Here is a 20,907-nt window from a genome sequence, read left to right on the forward strand (position 1 = left end):
TGAAGGATAATCTTACTGATTACAATTAAGAGGAGGGCGGAAAAAGAAATGGTGAAGCTGACAAGAGTACTATGTTTAGGTCCAAACTGTGGGCCCAAACAAAAAAGGACTATGTCATTTTTTTTACACCAAGAAGATTATGTCTGGGTTTTAAAAATAATAATGATGATTATGGGGGTTGTTGTGAGGATAAAACGGAGAGGAGGAGGAGAACCATGTAAAGCTGTCTTGGGTTCTTTGCAAGAGGAAAAAAAAGATGGGATATAAATGTGGTGGTGATGATGATAATAGTATCCATTTAAATCTTAAAATTATTTCTAGGCTGCCTTTAGAGCTGGATAATTCTCCTCCACCTTTTCCTCCAATTCAGGAAGCTGTTTCTACAGTGTTCTGATCCCCCTTTTCCCCTTTTAAAGATCAACTTTCCTCCTTATTAAAATCTTATAGCAGGCTTCTAAATGTGCAACTGCTGAGAGTTCCTTAGTGACAAAGTAATTAGAGTGGAACAAAGGAAGCCGAGTTATCCTGTTACCAGTGTAACCAACTTTGTCCAGTACTGTTTGTGTATCAATTAAATAGAAGTGGATGCTGCAACAAAACATTGCAGTGGATCATCAAGCACTATCAGGAGCGCTCCTGTTCAGGGTTCTAGCCAGCTGGCCACACCCACCGTTTTATTTGTTCCCCAGTAATGTGGGTTTCCTGGACATTTTCCCTATGCAAGTGACTAATTTGCATAGGGAAAATTTCCAGAAACCCACATTACTGGGGAACAAATAAATGGTGGGTGTGGCCAGCTGGCTAGAACCCTGAACAGGAGCGCTCCTGATAGTGCTTGATTAGGCTAATTTCCATAGGGTTATTTGCATTGGAAATTTTTTGCGTGCAAAATTTTCATAGCGTGATCTAATTTAGCATGTTTATTTTACTTATATTTAGTAAGCAACAAAGCTTAAAAAATACCCTATGTTAATTTGTTGTCCCAATACACCACAAGTATTTGCCCTGAAACATTTGAGGGGTTACTTGTAAGAAACTTGTAAAAATGTAAAGACAATAGCATGTACTTCCCTTACGAATTTAAGAAAAAAGGTACGGAAAGCTGTTGACACACTAATTTTAGCAACCCAAAGAACTATGCATGATATGCTGAAAACCACTCATCTATTTCAACAGAGTTCAGCTCTCTTCCATTAAAGTTATTAGAGTACCTCCAGTGTTAACTGTCGGTATGTTTTAGTTCTGTTTCTCACTGAGACATGTATGTATTTCAGTAACATATATGTATTTTCTCACATACTTGCTAAGGATATCACCTGAAAAACATCAATTACTACTTTGAAACTGCCACGCTTGCCTAATAGTGTATTTGCATCTGGCATCTGTTAATTGTTACTAATAAACTTACGAATCAGAAATTTTCCATGGAAAAATTAAGCACTGGAAATTTTTCAGTTTTGGAAAACTCTATTTTGCAAAACTTTTCCACCCCACAGCACTGTCACTCCCTTCTCCTGGTTTTCTTTTCCAACAGGTGCTCAATAGTCTGTGTCTCCTGAGCATGCTCAGTCTTCATCGGGCTATTGGTGGGGTGGGGGGTGGGGTTGGCCCATTAATTTTGTTTTTTTTAAGGTACTTATGCAAACCTTGGAGTTCCCACAAGTTCCTCCCTCTTGTTTCTCAGTGGGCCTGTTTGGGCGATGCCATCAGCACTCAATGACTGAGTTCACTGTTAGAAAGGGTGTCCTAAAAGAAGTTCAGGAGGGGGCACAGATCATGGTGGAGGGGAATATTTACTAGTATTCACTTTCTTAGGCTGCAATCTTATACCTCCTTACCTGGTAGTAATCCCAACTGAACTCGATGGGACTTACTTCTGAGTAATAGGATTGCTCTGCCAGTCTTAAGGTGTCACCAGACTCTTGTTGTTTTTTGCTGTGGCAGACCAACATGGCTACCTGTCAAGAATCAGTATTAACTCATGTCATTCACTAATGGCATATATTTAATTAGTGTACTTCGATGTGCAGAGAAACTGACAGAGAAATCTGGGATGAAAATGTGCATGTGCTTGGCTTTCCAGGTTTGTTTTTGTATATAATTAATTTAAAAAGTTAACTGAAATCTCTGGACAAAATTCAAGAAAACACTTGAGCAGATGCTTAAATTTAAACAGGTGAAAGTGTTGTTAGCATTGCCTGAGAGTGTCGTTCATAAACTTAACTGCTTTGGACTTCTTAGAGCTATCTATCTATCTATCTATCTATCTATCTATCTATCTATCTATCTATTTTATCAGCAATATTTATATACCTGTTCTCATTTGAACAAATCCCAAAGTAGTTTACAAAAGAATTAAACAAAATTCTCCCCCCCCCCCCCAATAAGTGTGCATAGGATTGCAGTCTTACTGGGGTCAGGACTCCAGCCAAAAAAGAGTCCTGATGCCAATATTTATTTCTGCCCTAGACTGATTTGTACAGCACTTGGATATTTTGGGTTAAGTGCCCAGAAGCATTTTTAAATGAAAGATCTTTTATTTGTTTATTTGCAAATGTATATCCCATATTGCAGCCATAGGTCCCAAAGTTCGTAATCTTTGGTACACTTCTGCTTTCTTAGATTAGTTTTACTTGTGGAAAAAGTGGTGAAGATTTAAGACTGTGTCAGCTTTCTAGTTGAGAAATTAAGACTTGAACATTAGTGGGTACTGGTTGTTAGACTGTGACTTAGTTGTATGAACATAATGAAATCCCTTTGTAATATTCTGAGTAATGTAGCATTTTAGCTGCTTTTACTTCTATGTTACTGAGCTTTCCATTCTTTTATTTCCTGTGATTCGAAAAATGCATATAAAAAGTATAGCCTAATTCTCAATATGCAGCCAAAGTTCCTTAAAATACACTAGTCAGTGCAAAGTGCATTTTCATTTGTAGCTTTGTGTCTAAAACTGTCAGGTAGTCAATGCAATGATGAATGCTGTTTAACAGACAACTCTGCATAAGAGAGACTAAATTCTATTTCCATAGCAATGTTCTCTTTTAGAGGTGTTAAAGCAAAAAAGAAGATATTCGCAGACATTTTAATGCTTTATTTCTGAGAATAGTTTTTGAGTTTTAAGTCCTTATTGTACATTTGTATTTGGAAATATTCTCTTTTAAGGATTTGTGCATGTGTGCTGTACTAACATCCTTAATTAGATTTCTCTACCTTAGTTACAGCCTTCCAGCCCCTGCAGTCAGTGTTCCTGTTCTTCTACTGAGGAAAAAGTCAAAGATGCTGCTTCTGATGCAAAGAAGAAAGAAAATGGAGAGAGGCCATTTATCCCCAAAATATTTTTTGGAACTCGAACCCACAAACAAATAGCTCAGATTACTAGAGAGATGCGGAGGACAGCATATTCAGGTGTCCGCATGACCATTCTTTCTAGCAGGGAACACACTTGCGTTCATCCAGTGATATCTAGCTACGGAAACAAGAATGAAAAATGTGTGGAGTTGCTGGAAGCAAAAAATGTAAGTTCTTTCTTTTTTTTAAAAAAAGAAATTAATAATCACTGCTTTATTTTCTTGCCATTCGAATGCTGGTTTAAAACATTAGAAATATCCAGGTTTTTTTTCTGCATGTATTACAGGAATAATGGGGTTTTTCTTGGTAATCTCTCCCTCTTAATAAAAACAACAACCAAAAACACCCCACCCTATGGTATTAAGAATAACATTCAGATTATTTACAATCTGTTTAAACTGAGGTTCTTGAATCTAAGGAGACTTGTGTTCCTGGAGAAGTATGTGATCACAATTCAGAGGTGCTCTGTGACTCTGCACACAGGAAAGACCTGTCCACTATCTTGGATTTTGATTTATTTATTTAGGCCTTTATTTCCCCACACAGCAGCTTTCAGCACTGAAGGCCAAACACACGCATGCACACACATTATATATTACCACAGCCAAACATATATATATATACACACACACACACCCCTCCACTGCTATTGTTCAATTTTAAACCGCATTCCCCAACCTGGTCCCCTCCAGGTGTGCTGAACCACAACTTTCATCCTTGAAAGTGCCCCCACCCTGGCCTAGTTACATTTTAATATCACATATTTGCGCTTCCCATGAGCATAAGTTTTTATTTTATTTGATTGTGTTCAGCCCATATATACGTTATTTTAAGTTTAACTTCACAACAACCCTGTGAGTTAGGCTCGGCTGAACATGTCTGACAAGCCCAAGGTCACCCAGTGAGCTTTATTGCTGAGCTGGGATTCAAACCCTGGTTTCTTTGGTTCTAGTCCAACATTCTGTCCACTACACCACATGGTGATATGGTCCAAAGCCAATAGGCAGCTTCTTTTATAAGCCTTCAATGCTTTCTGAAGAATACACAGTTACTGGCAAACCTCCCCTCCCCTGTTTCTTTTCCTCTTGTTTTCAAGTGACTTTGGTATTTGACAAGTCTAAGCAAGGTGTTAAGTCTTCATGCCCTCCCCCCCCCCCCGCCCCCAGGCCTTGAGGGTGAAGTGTAGCAGTAACGAGGGCCAATTAACACTGTCACTTTAGGTGCCCTTGTTTTGCTCCAAGACCATACTGCAAAAGTCAGTTGATAAATGGATAACTGACAATTTGCGAGCTAAGAGGCCCCAAGTGTGATAACACTTCAGCTGCTAACCTCCCTTTAGGGTTGTGTTACAGGCTTAACATGGATGAGTTTTGTTGTCTTGTTATCACCCTTCGTTTGTCTGAGAAGCCTGAGAGAACTTCCAAAGGTTACAATTTCAGGGACTTGTTCTGCCTTTTCTTCCTCTACTTTACTTTAAATAGCCTTTATTTGAAGTACCAAATTGGCTCATTATTTTTTAAATACATACAGTTATAAGCTGGCACACCAGATCAGAGAGAGAGAGCTTGCTAAATTATGCTCTGGGAATTACTTAATGAGAATTGCCTTTCTCCAGAATTCACCCCTTTTCACAGGTGTGCAAATGATTTCAGATTCCTAGGCTCTACCCAAGGATGGAATGGTTTGGTTTTAATTTTTGTGAACCGCCCAGAGAGCTTCGGCTATCGGGCAGTATAGAAATGAAATGAAAATAAAATAAATGGAATGGAATGGCTTCTCTTGCATGTGCTAGAGGAGGAGATCAAAAGCATTCCTTTTTAAACAAGCTACAGTTTTCTGTTACATCCAAACTCACCTGTGGTCTTTTTCAACTGTAGATAGGAAACAAGCCAGCCTCTAAAAATAATTGGTTTGAATCCTGGCTTGTGCTCACTAACTAGAGTTTAAACAAGCCACAGTTCCCCAAGTTTGGGTGTAACTGGGAGCTGTGGTTTATCGAAAAACAAAACCACATGTTTCTGATCTTCCAGCAACAAAGAGGGATGGGGGCGTGTGGGGGGAGTCTCATGCTTCCACGTATAGCAGGAAACCATTACAGCTGAATTAGTCCGATATGACGGATTTTAGTTGTCCTCCCAAAATGTACTTTTGCAAAGCTGTAAATAGGCTGAGGTGCGTTCTTAGTAGTGTGTGTTCGAATCTTGATTTTCTTAATCATTTACTTCTAGGGCACAACTTGTTCTTACTACCATGGAGTCCATAAACTTAGTGAACATCACTTTTTACAATCTGCACATAAGAAATACCAGGCTTGGGATATAGAAGACCTGGTGAGCCTGGGGAAGAAGCTACATGCCTGTGCCTATTTTGCAGCTCGGGAGCTTATGGAGGACGCTGAGGTTGTGTTTTGTCCCTACAACTATCTTTTAGATTTGCAAATAAGAGAGAGTGTAAGTATATTTGCAAGCCTTTTACAATGCAATTTATTTATTTGTTACATTTATATCCTGCCTTTCCTCCAAGGAGTTAATGGTGTGTACATGATCCTCCTCCTCTCCTTTTTTTCCTCACAACAACCCTGTGAGGGAGGTTAAGCCGAGAGTCGGTGACTGGCCCAGAGTCATCCAGTGAGCTTCATGGTCGAGTGGAGACTAGAACCTGGGTTTCCTGGTATCTTCCACTGGCAAAAGGATTCCCCACTTTTGAGGAGCTCACGGTGGCTCACATGCTTTCCCCGTGCCCTCCTTTGTCCTCACAGCAACCCTGTGAGATAGGCTAAGCTGAGAGACAGTAACCGGCCTTAAGTTATCCATGAAGCTTTGTGGCTGAGTGGAATTGGAACCCTGGCCCAATGCTCTAGCCCAGCCTTCTGCAACCCGGTGCCCTCCAAATGTGTTCAGCTGCAACTCCTATAATTCCCAGCCAGCATTGAATTATGGGAGCTGCAGTCCACCACATCTGGAGGGCGCCATGTTGGGAAAGGCTGCGCTAGCCACTACAGATACTGACTCCTGCAAATAAAACAAAAACACCCTAGCAAAGCTAATTTTGTTTCATTGCAAACAGAAGAAATAATGCAAATTGACCAGATATTTGATGTTTATTCTTGCTGATTTGATTAATTATTAAGTTTGGGGTTTTTTTTGCAGATGGAGATTAACTTAAAAAATCAGGTGGTCATTTTAGATGAAGCTCATAATATTGAGGACTGTGCACGGGAGTCGGCCAGTTACACTGTGACAGAAGCTCAGCTCAGATTGGCCCAAGAAGAACTGGACACTATGGTGAACAGCAATATTAGGAGGAACGACCATGAGCCCTTGCGTGCTGTATGCTGCAGTCTGACAAAGTAAGAGAAAGCTAATTCAGCAGAGATCCCTATGACATTTAGTTAAAATGAATGATGATTACGATCCTCTTGTTATCATGGTCATTTAAAGCTGCCAGAAGAGGCAGGTCAGGGTTAAGGAACGTGGGAAAGAGCAAAAGAAGCTGCTTAGTCCTTTTAGGTCTTCTAGTTTTACATAATATGAAACTGCCTTATATCAAATCAGACCATTGGACCACCTAGTTCAGTACTGTCTACACTGACTGGCAGCTAGAAATGTCAGAGAAATCTGCAATAGATTCAAATGAGTTTGGATTTCTATGAATCCGACCTGAGGATTTTGCAGTGGACCAGCTTTTTCCAAGTTGCATGTTTTCTGCAGAATCGTGGACTGGTTTTTTTACTTTGGGGGGAATTTGTGCAAATTTGCACTTGAGCTGATGCGCACTTGCACAAGTGGAACGCAATTCTCACACATCCCTTTAAAAAAAAAATCTGATTCTGTCAATGGACAGATGACGGGATGAAACACACCTGATAATCCTGGAAACACAAACGGAACGGATTTAATGAAATCCATACATGCCTTCTGGCCACAGCTTTCCAGGGTTTCAGGCTGGGGTCTTCACTGGTTGTACCTGGTGATGGCAGGGACTGAACAAGGACCTTAGGCATGGAAAACATGTGCTCTCCTCCTTTGCTACAGGCCCTTCCCTCTATTTTATAGATGAGTTAACAGTGGTGGAGAAAAGGTACCTAACCAAGGATTGAAAACTGAGCCACATGAGCAGCAGATCAGCTGCTGGATAGTTCTAATTCAGAATGCAGGTAGAGGACTGAAGATTTGTCCCTATTAAAAAAGAAAGAAAAGAAAAGCTACCAGCACATACAAAACTGCATGCCAGGGAGAAATCTAGCTTGTAACTCTTTTCTCTAACATGCTCATTTTGGGTTTGTTTTTAATATGGGAGAGTGTCCCTCCCCCTCGCCCTAGTGGCAGCCTGAAGTTATACAGTCCACTATCAGAATACATCATGCAAGTCTGCTGATTATGTAGCTTAATTCTGAGTTTAGGATTTAGGTCTTCTGGAGCAATGTCAATTTTTGACCGTGTCAGTTTTCAGAATGAATGAATGCACAGTGAGTGCGGGGTCCTTAATGTATATAGCCAGAGACCATTAGAGTAAAATAATATTATATAAACAGAACCCAGCATACAAAAATTCAATAATAAAACAGAAGATATTAAGTGATAAAATAAAACCCAAGGATCACCATTAGGCTATGGACCAAAGAACAATTGAATGCGGTTTCTTCCCAGGCAGCTTTAGGGTTAGAGTTAGCAACCATTTGGATGAAAGTTATATTTGTAATTATTATGCTGGAAATGCTTATGCTACAAATAGTTAATTTATGATACTGTGTTTTGAATTGTATTTTATCATTTTACACTGTAAGCCGGACCAATGTAAACACAGAGAACAATGTTATTGGGCAATTTTATATAAATTTAGTGCGTAAAAATAGTAAATCAGTCAATCAATCTTACCCTCAAAGAAGATCCAGCTAATTATTAAAGACAATCTATTGTTCAGAAATAGCATGGAGAGAGACTCTCCTCCCCTCTCATACACAGACAAAATAGAGGCTTATTTCAATTTTGAAGATCTTGAAAATATTTGTCTGCTCATTGTTCAGCTCTTGAAAATTCTGTGGTCATTATAGGACCAGAACATACATTTTATTCACTAGTTCTATTGCGGGTCTAATAATTGAAAATCTAACAAGCATCTCCAAGTAGATGAGCTGAAGCCTTTAAGAAAAAAACATTTTAAAATCAATGGAGAAACGGCTAAGAAATAGATCAGGTGTTTTATGCCTAGGTTTTGAAATCATATGAACTATTAACGATCTCCATTCTCTGAGTGCTGGCCCTTATGTGTTCAAAATGGCACCACTCATGCATAAAAGGGAGATAGAAGCCTCGGGGGAACCCCACAGTTTTCAGAAGTAGAAAATATTTTAGGAAAGAAACCCCTTAAGGATTGAAAATGCTCATTGGGCATAGAAAGCTGACTGACTGTTGGGGGTGGGAAATGGAAAGCCAGGGGAGAGGGAGGAAATGGAATGGAATGTCTGCAATCCTGAACAGAAGCACTCCAAACGGCAATCGTTTGTTGCCAGTCCCACTTGCTAATACATTTTTCACCCTTTTGACCTTCAGATGACACTTTTCACAAGGAAACCCCAAGCATACGCTGCAGAACCCTTGCCAAGGATTCTGGGGCATGTTCTCTGGTGGATACTTAGTTTTTACCTGGCACCATTGGGGGCCCAGGTGAGCTGAGAACACAGGATGCACACAACACTCCCCTACTCCTGCACTTCAGTTGCAGTGAGCAAGCTGTCTTTCAGGGAAGCATGTCTTGCCATTATTGATCTTCTCATTAAGGAACCCCTGCTATGTTTCCAAGGAACCAGTGCTTCCCCAAACTTCAGATATGGCTTCAGATATGGCAGCAAAAACGTAACAAACCAGGATGTTAAGGAACTATCGCAGATGAGATGGGAAACCTCCAAGATTCTATCACATTTTTTGATAATTTTTCTCATGCTATGTGGTGTCCATGATATTTTCCATGATGTGAAGGTCCATGGTTTTTTTTTTCTGCTGCAGAAAAAGAGAGGTTTTTTTTTTTTCTTTTTCCCTATGGTGGTGAATTCTCCCATGGTGGGTCTTTCAGATATTAAAGAAATCTTTTGCAACAGATGCAAGGACTGTAGCTGAAGACTTGAATGCCTCAAGCCTTTTAACCTTATCAGAAAAACCCAGGTTGATCTTCCTGTCAAGTCTGCCAACAGTAGTGGAAGCAGGAAGCAGAAAGCAAGAGATGCGACATAAAATTGCCAACAATTAAAAATATGTTGATGAATAAAGTGGTGCATTTTATAATAATACTGTGTTAGTTACTTTACATTTTTCCTTCTTGAACCTTTGTGCATAGGGCACACTTAGGCCATTCAAATTAATTCCTGTTCAGGGACTCCTCCCTGAATTGAGTCTCTTCCCCGCTGCCATCCCAAATTCAAAGAACATTGATAACCCCCATGATGTCCAAAACCTAGGCCTGGATTTAAAGAGTTTCTTTAGGTGTGCCCAGTAGTGTTTTAAACTGAGAGCCAGTCTGATGTAGTGGTAAGAGTGCTGGACTAGGAGCTGGGAGATCCAGGTTCTAGTCCCCACTCGGCCATTGAAGCTCACTGGGTGACTTTGGGCCAGTCATAGACTCTCAGCCCAACCCACCTCACAGGGTTGTTGTTGTGAGGATAAAACAGAGAGGAGGAGGAGGATAATGTAAGCTGCCTTGGGTTCCTTGCAAGAGGAAAAAAGGCGGGGTATAAATGCAATAAATAATAATAATAATAATTAAAACCTTTTTCCTTGAGCAGCAACACTGCCCTCCATAGTATAAACTGCCTTTGAAAGCCCCATTAGTTTCAAAACTGCTTTGCTTTGGCATTGGCAAGGAGCTGCTGTTTGGGAAATTCAAGCCGAAAGCCCCCTTTCGTGCATGGATTTAGGTAGCTACATCCTAGCCCTCACTGGAATTCTTGTTGTATATGTCTTTGTAGGCTTATCTATCTGCAATTAGAATGGAGGTAAATGCTCCCCACATTGGGGGCGGGGGAGGGGGTTTGCATTTGGTTGCTTAGTTAGCCTAATGTTTTAAGAACAATTAACGAAGCAGTTGTGTAGCAAAGTGATATCCTTATCCAGAGTGGTTTTTAAAGGTTTTTAAAAAGGTGATTCTGGGTTTGGGTCCCACGTAATCTTAAAATGTTGCAAATAAGTATTAGTTTTTATAAACGTTTATACCCTGCTTTGTCTGCTCATATGAGCTGGCCAAAGTAGCTTACAGCGAAAACATTAAAAATGATCAAACACAATAAATTTAAAAACAGAAATAATAAGCAATGCTTCAGATTAAAAAAAAAATCATCTCAGAATGAAGAGAAGGAGAAACAAAGGGGCAAAATAAGACATCAGCCAGATAGGCCTGCTGAAATAAAAAGGCAATTTTAAAAAGATTGCCAGGGTTGGAGCCAAGCAGATCTCCTGGGTCATGGAGTTGCATAACCTGGGTTCTACCACAGGGAAAGCTCTTTATTAATAGTTTTTTTAAACTGCATACACCAATGCATTTAATAACCATTACTTTTATTGTGCATAAAATGCCATCAGCTAAAGAATTAAAGGTCTGATATAAAAATGCACGTCTACCTAGTGTTTGCTTTCTGCTTCTTGTGGTATTTCTTTATTTACAGTTGGTTAAGGGAAACCTGTGGTCAGCTGGTGGAGAGAGATTATGAGACCTCTAGTAAAGTTTGGAGTGGAAGCCAAATGGTGGCTTTCTTACACAATATGGGAATAACGAATGCTACATTTCCAATCTTACAGGTAGGAATTTGTAAGGATTCATAAAAATCAATATTAAGGTACCAGTGCTGGAACTATAGTGCAGAACATTATACATGAGTGTTCTTTGGTATAAAAAATACTGCATTGACTCTTTTTTAAAGTTTACACATTTTTTTCTTCAAATTTTACACAATAGCCACTAATTCATTCATTCAAAACTACTTTAGCATGTTTCCTGTCAATCAATGAAAGCAGTATTATCATGAATTCTTTAGAGTGTGTAATCAGGGAGGGAGGAGGCAGTAATCATAATGAAGAACACTCTATAGATGTTTCCCAGATTTTATCAAGAGGAGACAACTTGCTATATCCAGGATATTATTTCCTCAAAAGTAGACTTTTTGCCATTAGAAATCTACCATTCAGCCACAGATGCTGCTCAAATATTAAGTTGTGGGGAATGCTTCAGGTTTTGTTTTTGCACAAACGAAAATGTACAAATGAACTGCAAAAGTAGATTAGAATATCTAAATACCAGATATCGCTGTACAATAAGGCAATTCCATAATGCAAGGGGATGATGTTGAAATTCAGTAAAATCATCATCTTTGCTGAACATCAGTCTGACCAACTCATGAGATGTTGGGTTTCTGCCAGCCTCAGAATTCTGCAGTTTACCGTGATTCTGTTGCAAAATACCATGGAGAATACCATCCTACATGCACTTAATTTTGTAGGCCATTTTTACGTGTTCGTTTACCTTTTTTTGGTCTTCTGTAGAAACATTTTGCTGCTGTTCTTGAAAAAGAAGAAAAAATAACACTGTTCCATGGTGGAGAAGAACTTGTTTCCATGCCCATTATAAGCCCTTCAACTCAGATTATCCTAAAAGGGCTATTCATGGTTCTGCTGTATCTTTTTAAAGAGAACCACAGGTCAGTGAAGCTGCACAACTAATGCTTTTTCCAAACTCACTCACTCACACGCTCTCTCTCTCTCTCTCTCTCATATGCGTGTGTTTACACATTAAAGCTGCAGCTATATTTTGGGCTCTTTATTACAAAGTCATTTTTTGTTTCTTTGTTTCAGGTTCGCTGATGATTACAGAGTTGCCTTGCAGCAAACCTATGTTTGGACAAATGAAAATCCAGTTGATATTCCAGATAAGAGCGGTTTCTTCGCAAGATCCAAAAGAAAATCGCGACACAAAATGGCAGTACATACGCTTAACTTTTGGTGCTTGAACCCAGCTGTGGTAAGCCAGTTGTGGGTAAAAAAAAAATCTATTGTATTAGGGCTAAATGTCACATAAGAACATATGGATGCTGCATTATACCAGCTCAAACGATCTGTCTAAATGTTGTAGTATGAAGTGCTCAGGGTTCCAACCCTCTGTTCTGTTCCCCCCTCCCCCACTGTCAGTCAACATTTTGTGGCCACTGAGCATGGTCAGTCTTCATTGATCTATTTTATGTTTTTTTCCGCCCTTAGGACTTTTTTGTAAACTATTTTCTATACTTACATAGCCTTTTGGGTCCCCCCAAGTCTGCTGATACCTCCCTCTTGTGCGTTGGTGATGCTGTTTTTGCTACATAAGTCCCGACACTTGGAGCTATTAGTATACATGACAGCCATAAGCAAAAGAACAATTGTGAATGTTTTCAATAATTCTTCTCTCCAGGCATTCTCAGACTTGAGTGGCAATGTCAGAACAATTGTTTTAACCTCTGGGACGCTTTCTCCAATGGACTCCTTTTCTTCTGAGCTTGGTGTGAAGTTTTCCATTCAGCTTGAAGCAAACCATGTTATTACAAACTCACAGGTACTCACTCATTGCATTCAGGGCTAGATTTACCTCATATGCTCCATAAACTATAGAGCAGGGATTCTGCTGTATTATTGTTTCCCGGGGGTATTTCTAGATGGTGTGTGCATTTCTCCTAGTTTCCATGCAGTCTCTATTATTCCTCAGCACTCAGAAGGGAGCGTCTGCTTGGTTAGAACAACAGAGTGATAACAGTGTAATGTTCTCAGTTGTAGGGAATTCATAAATATTAAAGCCACAAAGAATATTCACAAATATTCAACATTTGGGGGAGAAAATTCTGCCATTTACATTGGGGCTGTGACATTTCAAACATGAAATCCAAAGTTGCTTGTTCAGAGTGAAATTTCACCTCCCAATTTAAGTGCTTAGATATGGTGTTATCTCTTAGGAGGCACCAAACTGAAAAAAATACATAAGAAGAGCCATGCTGGATCAGACCAAGGGTCCATCTAGTCCAGCATTCTGTTCACACAGTGGCCAGCCAGCTGCCCATGAGAAACCCAACAGCAGGACGTGCTTGTAACAGCACCCTCCCACCCATGTTCCCCAGCTACTGGTGTACATAGGCACACTGCCTCTGATACTGGAGGTAGCATAGAGTCATCAGGACTAGTAGCCATTGACAGCCTTCTCCTCCAGGAATTTGTCTTAACTCCTTTTTAAAGCCATCCAAATCAGTGGCCATCACAACGTCTTGTGGTAGCGAATTCCATTGTTTAACTATGCACTGTGTGAAGTACTTCCTTCTTCATAATCTCAATGAAATCTCATAAACTGTCAAATAACAAAATAGCAAAAGCTGCCAAACTAACAAACACTGTCAGATATTAACTGTCAAATATGCAGTAATAAAATAGATTCTTATCGGATGTCAAATATAGCTATTCAGTGAATTTTACTAGTATTCAGAGAATGGCTGAGGAATAGCCAAGTATCAGTGTTTGTCAAAGAGTTTAAAAAATGAGTCACCTTTCTGTCCAGACAGAGCCCACAAGATGGCTTAAAGTTAAAAGTTGCAACCATTTAAAAACCTTTTTAAAAATGAGAAAGCAGATCTGTTGCCAACTCTAAATAGCCTGAGATTTAGTCTACGAATGCAGCAGAAAGAAGTGGGAAAATGGACAGTACCACTTCACATTGCACATTTTTAGATGCTCCCCTTCAAAAAGCACCACTCCCTGCTGCAAGTAAATAATCAGCACACGAGGGTGGAGAGGTTGTAGTCCAGCCTGCTTCTTACTGTGCTTGTTTTCCACTTGAGGTGAGTTTTTCATTCACATGATCCCCCCCCCCCGCACCAAACACACACCTGGAGTCTGAAATGATACAGTCCATTCTATCAGCTTATTCTGCTGCACGTGTAGAGCAGCACAATCGTACGTTCTGTACCCAGATGTGTGATTACTAGGGGAGGGGAACATTGCCTGCTTCTGTGTCTTTTTGACTGCATTTGTGAGCCTTTGCGTTCAGATCGGTAGGGGAATGTGGACTTGAGAGTATGGTCCAGGATCAGACCCTCATGTTCTTTTACAGTGTCTACTCAGAAATAAGTCCTATTGCGTTCAATGGGACTGAGTTCCAGGTAAGTGTGTATAGGAATGCAGCTGGAATGCAGCATTCTTCTTTTCTCGCTCTCAAACATTTGCAGTCTTTATGTAACAAGAAAATAAAAGGAATAATCATTGCTAAAAATGATGAGAGTTATCAATCCCAATGCATTGGTGGAATTCAAACTTGCAGTATAAGTTTATAATCTCATGTGAATAATTAAGTCAATCAGTGCTTCAGCCGATCCAAAAAAACAACCAGTCTGCCCACTTTCCAGCACCTGTGTGTGAAAGAGTAGTTTGAGCAATGAATCTTGACAACCGCCATGCGTGAAAGGAATTGCTACTTGCCCTAGGCGAGCATGCAGATAGCTGACTGCGGGACTGCTGTGCATCGTATATACTTTGCTATAATTCACCATCGGCTTTTAAAATAAACATTTCTGATAATCCACTCGACCATATTTGCATTGTCTTAATCTCTTAAATCCTCATCCACAACTTCCTTGTTGTCTTGTTTCCTGTTTCAGTATGGAATGTTTTTTTTACTGATGTGTATGTCAGCAATAAAATGTTTCCCCAACAGGTGTGGGTTGGTACTGTTGGAGCCGGACCGAAAGGCAGGTCATTGTGTGCTACTTTCCAGCACACGGAAACCTTTGAATTCCAGGATGAAGTGGGGGAGCTCCTGCTTTCAGTCTGCCAGACGATCGGCCAAGGGATTTTGTGCTTTTTGCCATCTTACAAGGTAAAAACACGTCAGCTGAAGATCTTCACTCTTTTTTCAAGCTATTTAGAGTTTGATTATTTATCTTTTACGGCATCTACTCAGAAGAATGTCCTATTGAATTCAGTGGGACTTAGTCCCAAGTATGTGTGTATAGGAATGCAGCCTAAATTCAGCATTCTTCCTTCCTCACTCCCTCAAACTTTTACACCTTTCTGCACATCAGGGGTGCTATGGCAGCTTGTCAGAGATTTGTCAGAACAGAACGTGGTGGCATGAAAACAGTGCTGCAAATCAATAAGGGGCAGCCTTCTTGACTCTAAAGCAATAAAGTAGGCTGATCCTTATTGATTTGCAGGGCTGTTTTCATGCCACCGTGTTCTGTTTGGGGTTGGGTGTGTGTGTTTCTAATAGTGGTAAAACCAATTGAAATGAGAACAGTGCTTAAAATATATATAGTTTTGTTTAAAAAAATGAGTTTGTGGCTGCAATTCAGTTGTGGTTGTGTGCTTAACATTTGTGGCAAAGCTCTAGTTTGAGAAACCAGCTTCATAAAGGCAAGTCATAAGAATTAAACATGAATCTGCCTTATACTGTACCAGCCCATTGGTCCATCTAGTCAGTTTTATCTGAGGAGGAGCTAGAGGTCCCAGAGACAGACAATGCCAAGGAGCCCCCAGTGCCAGGTGATCTGGGGGAGATCCTCCCGCAGAGGAGATCACTGCTTGTCCATCCTGCAGGAGGAGGGGATTTCCACCTCTGAGGCAGAGACTGGGCAACCCCCAGACCCCCGAGAGTGTTGCTGCCTCAAGAGGCAGGCCATTAGGGCTCCTCTGAGAAGGAGTCCTCGATTACAAAGGAGGAGTGCTCTGGGGCAATATCCTTCTCCGAAGTAGGACTTTTGCCAGAGAGCCTGTAACACCCTGCAGCTGAGCCCTGGGTGGGGCTCAAAAAGCTCTGGCTATATAAGCCTTCTGTGTTATCCTAGCAGTGCTGGAACAACATCGTTTATCAGCTTCTGTGCCTTGTACTGTGCTTTCCAGACCTTACCTTGTGATAGACTTTCTGTGCTACTGACCCTTGGACTCCCATTTGACTCTGCTTCTGGACTGTATATGATAACTTACTGCTTAACTGTGTTTTGACCTTTGTGTCAGGAGCTCCCTGGCGGCCTCTTTTAGTCTACTCCAATAGCTAACTCAAGACACAGACAAAAGGATTATTTTCAAGGCTTTAATCCTTTTACAACTTAATGACTCTTTCAGTTGCTAATCACCAGCGACTAAGCAAGGAACAGCAGAGTAGCCTATACTCCAGGTTAGGCGGTTGGTCCCCATTTGAAGTAGAATCACGGGAAGACCCTGAACTTATGGGCTAGGCAGAGTTCCTCCCTCTTTCCCTTGGGTCCTCGGGACATGACCGTTGCTTGCGCGCCAAACGAGCGCTACGCCTCCTTTCCGCGTCCTCCAGCTGTCGTCGCTCCCGGCGTCGAGCATCCAGCAAGCCCTCCTCCCGCACTCTCTCGCTGCCAGGGTCACTATCTCAGGAATGCTGGCAGGAGGAATCTCTGCCAGCTGCTGTGCCTGTGAGAGATGAGTGTGCTCCTCTCCCACGGATTGCTGTTCCTCCTCAGAATCAGAACTGCTCTGGGGTTGTATCGGCTCAGTTTCCACCCTGACACTTTGCTTGTATCTGGGCCACTCCTGCCTTTGCCTGACCCCAGACTGGACTGGAAGTTTTGTGCATGGCCATTTGCCTGCTTTGTTGCCTTGCCCCGTAATTTGCCCCGTAAGATTGCCCTGTAATTTTCTCTAACGCTGAGTCTGATTCAGCCATAGCAGGACACATCTCTCAGGCAGAGCGTGTTCTTTCCCAGCATTTCTACCCAAAGTCTTTCTAGCTACAGATGCCAGGGATCGAACTTGAAACCCTCTGCAGCTAAGCATGTGTTCCACCACTGATCATGTACACCCACGTTTCCATAGTTCATCCTCCATGGTTAAAAAATGGGCAACTTGGTTTTCTGAGTGTTTGGAAATAAAATGTAAACTGGACAATACTATCTGAACTGTGTAGTTTGGAGAAACCTTAACCTGCATTCTGGGCTTGTGAGCACATATGTCAGAAAATAGCAGACGGGTCTGTTGCAGTTTTCCTAGGATCATACCAGTCGTGAGATTTGTAGCCAGTCCACAAAGCCTCACCATTTGAATGGACCTTCACAGAATGAATGGAGGATGCTCAGCAATGTTGTAGGCTGGATTCTCCGTGGCTTCATTCGCGAAACCCTTATTTGTACAGTTAGGAAGTGTGATCTGTCCTCTCCAGTTGAGTCTGTCCATCCAACTTGGGTGTACTAAAAAAAAAACCCTGACATTTTTAACCCCAGATACTGAAAATCCCAAAAGGTCATGAGAAATCATAAGGTGAGCCAAGAACAATGGATCTCCAATTGTATTTGTTTATTTAAAATAGTTATCTGCTTCCCTATGTTCTCTTGGGCAGCTTACAACAGAGATAAAAACAAATCAAAATACATACAGTACAAAAATATAAAATCCAAAATATAGAAACAGCAAAACACCCCAAGATCCTTAGCCCACATATATCCCAGCTAAAGCAGGAACAGATAAGAGGTCTGACAAAATAGAAAGGTCTTTGCCCAACATCAAAATGACATCAGGCAAGCCTCTCTGGGCAGCTGAGTAACCGAGAAAGGTGCTCAGAAGAAGACCACCTGAAGAAGGGCCTCGGCAGAAGATCTTAAGTTCTTGGTCCTGCGTATAAAGACGAGCAATCCTTCAGGTGTCCTTGTCCCAAGCCATGCAGGGCTTTAGAGCTTTAAAAATTAGCACAGTGAACTGAGCCTGAAAAGGGACTTGGGAGCCACTGAAGCTGGCAAAATCACTGAGATGATGTGGGCTTCTGTATAAGAGGTATAGACAGCTGTACTAAGATTATGAAGCCCTCTCTCAGTATGTTTTTCATACCATTGGCCATGCTTGCTGGGAATTATGGGAGCTGTGGGCCAACCCATCTGGAGGGCACCAGTTTGGAGAAGGTTGGCTTACAAGAGGATGGTGCTGCTGGGGCTGACACTTGCAGTTCAAAGAGTCACCATATGGGGAGCTGCACACAGATCCAGCTGTTCCTGACCAGTGGCTTGGATTCTACCACTTGTGTTGATAGATAGTTCTGGGGAGCCAATAGGTTATTTACCTTTTCAACTTTCTGCATCATAAACTTTTTTCATACTCTGTGGGCTGACGTGATGGGTTGTTCTCCATCCCTTGTCTCTTATCCCAACTTGTTCCTAGACACAGGAGGACAGTCAAGTGCTTCCAGCTGAGCTGACTATCTTTGCTTTGCCTTCGTTAAATTTTTGGGACGCTCAAACAGTTCTTTGAGATGTCAAGGACAAAATGTGGGAATCTCTAGCTTAAGCTGACATATCAGGAACTAAGCACTATGTACAATGATGGTGCTGTGAAAATTGTGATTCATTTGCTGATAATTTTATTTGGCATCTGATATATGACCAACAATGTTAGCTTTAGTGTTTTCCTCTGTCTCCCTGAATCCTTAAAAAAAACCTTTCGCTTTCTTTGAGGGAAGAATTTAAATGTTCTTCACATAAATCCAGAAGCACACTTTTTGTTTTCTTTGCATGTTTCTCTCATGTTGTGAGAATTAATTCCACAGTGTCATTTCACATTTCCTTTTGAACTTCTTGCATGGTGCTTTCTTTGATTATTTGGAAATTACACAGCTCCAACTTGAAGGATTTGGTGTTTTTAAGGACTGTAAATCCCCGATTCCCTTTTGGTCTGTTCATCAAATCTGTGTTAATAGCAAAAGACATACCAATCACTCAGATCTGAGCAGCCAGAACGCAGCCCTCTGACCTAATTTCGGTTCATCACATCAGGTTATGTCAGTGACAGAACTGAAAGAAACTGGTATAGTGTCTATATGTCCCTTCTGTATGCAGTGCTGTAAAATCTTTTTGTTACTTTCAGGAATTTTGAAAGAAAAGGGAGCAAAACATTCCTATGGAAGGGCAGAAAAAAGGAAAACAAGTGCCCAGCCTGTTTTCTGATGTTATTACATGTAATTCTTGCTTTTGCCAAGAGGCTTTATTTTACCTACTCTCTCTAGGGAGAGCAGTATAGTCAAAGGAGTAACTTGTAGTTACTGAAAGTGACCATTAGGTGACCACATTGGACCGTAGAACTGAGAACTGCTAGAAAAAGAGGAATACACTGCCTTCCTCCTTAAAACTTGCCCAACCCATGCATCCAGCGCTGCAAGAATAAAGCACCTCCTACCATAACTTGGATTTATATGATGCCTCTGAATTTGAGTCTGGGATCTATTTCAATGTTTTGCATTTGTACCAGTCACTTTAAATGTAAAGGACTATGTTGGAATAGTAACAACAATTACCACAATCATATCATTTTATCTATATGAATAAATTTCATTGCTGTTGGTATTGTTGTTTTTGTTAACAACAATGATAACAGAAATAATAAGAATAGTAAATTAATAATAATTAATAAAATTGTGCTACTTTTCCTGCTTAATATGCACTTGAATAAAATAATTGGTGATTTGTTCATACTTAGAGCTGATCCCCAAATTACCACCTAGTTCAATCCAGTAGCAGACAAATGGCTATGGGGCAGCTGCTCTGTAGCACCAACTGCTGGGGTTTGGGACTAGGGGAGCAGGAAGGCACTTGGCTAGCTCTGAACCTGTGAGTACCATACAGGGAGGAATGTTATATCAGAGAGTTGTAGAGAGAGAGTGAGAGAAAGGAGTTGGGGCTAAGGGATGTGTGCCTCCTGGCATACATCCTTCAGTCTCATTTTCAAATGCCCCCATTCTGGGATACTTTAAGCCGCGGTGGGGAACCTTTTCCAGTTGAGGGCCACATTGCCTTGGCAATAATCTGTTGGGGGCCACATGCTGGTGATGGGCAGAACCAGTGTCAGGATTCCTTTAGCCCCCACTTTACTTCTAATCCCAAACATACACAGACCAGAGGCTTCAGTCTACAGCTTTTAATCCATTACTTCACAGTGTCATACAGATGCAAATTCTCAGTGACTCTCAGTCTACAAAGGAATGCCTTCAGGGCATTCAAAAGGAAGTTATGAGAGTTGCCCGCCATTTGAAGAGAGAGGTGGTCTGACTAGCCTAACTTAAGGGGGGGAGGCCCCTCTCTTCTCATGAGGCCTCTAAGCACAGCTTTTCATGCAAGGCCAATCGGGTAGACCGTTCCGCCCCTGCCTTCTCTCTCTCTGCTCTGCGCCTGCATCTGGCACCTATTAGGTCATACTCCCCAGACCCCGCCGCCTCCTGTTCGCTGCCTCTCACGGTGGTCAGGGGGTGAAGAGGGGCCTTCATACTCAGCCAGCTGGATGTTTGTAACCTGGGAAGTTGGCCTAGTCATGTCTGGACTAGCCTGGGAAAACACTTCCCCCATGTCTGGCAGTTCGCCTTCAGAATCTGAACTGCTATCCCACTCCCTGCGCTCAGAAACACCCCTGACATCCAGAGACCAAAGTGGGCAGGGCTACCCCCTTTTTCCCTGTCACTTTCCAACACTCCCCCACCTCTCTTCCCTGCTGCCCAGCAGGCTGCCAGGGGAGTGACAGATCGTTCTTCCAGAAATCTGAACTGATCACTTGCAGAGGGCTGCAA

At 41.4% G+C, this 20,907-nt stretch overlaps 1 protein-coding gene across 2 annotated transcripts in view; it reads left to right on the forward strand.

Moving 5' to 3' along the window:
- BRIP1 (BRCA1 interacting DNA helicase 1) overlaps window positions 1-20,907 on the forward strand; it is a 230,185-nt gene that overhangs the window by 30,249 nt on the left and 179,029 nt on the right. For both annotated transcript variants that reach the window (XM_084823016.1, XM_084823017.1), the window contains exons 7-14: window positions 3,216-3,515; window positions 5,577-5,798; window positions 6,498-6,697; window positions 11,003-11,135; window positions 11,877-12,031; window positions 12,186-12,351; window positions 12,778-12,918; window positions 15,058-15,219. In XM_084823016.1, coding sequence (XP_084679142.1) covers window positions 3,216-3,515; window positions 5,577-5,798; window positions 6,498-6,697; window positions 11,003-11,135; window positions 11,877-12,031; window positions 12,186-12,351; window positions 12,778-12,918; window positions 15,058-15,219 — 1,479 coding nt within the window. The remainder of the gene's footprint in view (window positions 1-3,215; window positions 3,516-5,576; window positions 5,799-6,497; window positions 6,698-11,002; window positions 11,136-11,876; window positions 12,032-12,185; window positions 12,352-12,777; window positions 12,919-15,057; window positions 15,220-20,907) is intronic.

The sequence above is a fragment of the Heloderma suspectum genome, chromosome 16 (assembly GCF_057233095.1).
Source record: "Heloderma suspectum isolate Gila_16-S chromosome 16, 16-S_ref, whole genome shotgun sequence".
NCBI classification, from domain to species: Eukaryota; Metazoa; Chordata; class Lepidosauria; order Squamata; family Helodermatidae; genus Heloderma; species Heloderma suspectum.